The sequence below is a fragment of the Kryptolebias marmoratus genome, linkage group LG1 (assembly GCF_001649575.2).
Source record: "Kryptolebias marmoratus isolate JLee-2015 linkage group LG1, ASM164957v2, whole genome shotgun sequence".
Classification (NCBI taxonomy): Eukaryota; Metazoa; Chordata; class Actinopteri; order Cyprinodontiformes; family Rivulidae; genus Kryptolebias; species Kryptolebias marmoratus.
Window position 1 is genome coordinate 33130253 of NC_051430.1, and position 1177 is coordinate 33131429.

Sequence of the window (1177 nt, forward strand, 5' to 3'; positions counted from 1 at the left end):
GAGTGAGAGAGATGCGACAGCAGAGTATGAGTATGAGAATGTGTGTTTGTGTTTCCATACGGTAGGAGGCGGTGTGATGCATTTGTGTGTTTGCAGAAAAGTCCATGAATCACGTTCACAGATGTTCACAGGCAAGAAGGCAACGAGCTTCTGTTGACATAAATTCCTGGGAGAATTGATAAGACTTTGGGCTTCAAGGCCACATCGTCAAGCCAAATGTAGATAAAAACAGAGAATGTGTGAGAATGAACCCTAAGTTCAGGTCCTAAAACAGTGATGGGGTGTGTGTGGTGCTCACCTCCCTCTCTGGCTTGCTGCAGGAAGTTGAGCAGCACCATGGCAGCCTGATCCACGCTCAGTTTCTCTGTGTTCTGACTGCGGGTCTCTGACAGACACAGAATGGGTCAGTACTGGTTCCAGCTCTGTGTCTGAACAGGAACTGGGACTGTTCAGAACCTGCTGTTACTTTGACTTAAAACAAAAAAAAAAAAACCTTGGTACCTAAGTGCAGGGTGTCATAGACATCTCCTTCTTTCCGGTCCTCAGAGATAAACCTTCGGCCCTCTAAGGAAAAGATTTTCATTAAATTACCTTTTTTTATTCAGTCATTGCAGTTTGGATCTCAAACACATCCTCACATTTTATCAGTTAAAAAAAAAAACTCTTACACAACAGGCTCCATGTTTTTATCGCCCACTGCCAAATGCAAGAGGGCAATACTGTTTTTGCCTCGGTGTGAGTTAGTTTACGTCTGTTAGTAAAATATCTCAGGGATTTTAATTAAACTTTTAAACAGTAATCATTGCATGCATATCTACAGGTCATTAACATTAGCAGTCAACCCAACTAAGCAACCTTAGCAAACACAAAAATGTCTCTAATTCAGTGAACTTTGTAGATATTGAGCTAAAATTTGGTGTGGTAGTAGCTGAAGATAATTCACAACAAATACTCCAAGCCATATATAGTGCAACTGTCAGTATGTTTTTTTTTTTTTAGTTTATTCTTAGGTTTATTGCTTTGTTGTAATGCTGGGCAATCTAACGATCCATATCGTGGGGACGATAGAAAAGTGTCTATCGTGATATATTTTCTTCTATCGTTTCTATCATAATTGTATCAATGATTCATGTAAATATTTCATAACGTAGGCTACGACGAATGTATTAGTGTTGTC

At 39.7% G+C, this 1177-nt stretch overlaps 1 protein-coding gene across 2 annotated transcripts in view; it reads right to left on the bottom strand.

Moving 5' to 3' along the window:
- spx (spexin hormone) overlaps window positions 1–1177 on the bottom strand; it is a 7357-nt gene that overhangs the window by 937 nt on the left and 5243 nt on the right. For both annotated transcript variants that reach the window (XM_017426327.3, XM_025008073.1), the window contains exons 4-5: window positions 502–564; window positions 299–385 (exon numbers count right to left, since the gene is read on the bottom strand). In XM_017426327.3, the coding sequence (XP_017281816.1) occupies window positions 299–385; window positions 502–564 (150 nt within the window). The remainder of the gene's footprint in view (window positions 1–298; window positions 386–501; window positions 565–1177) is intronic.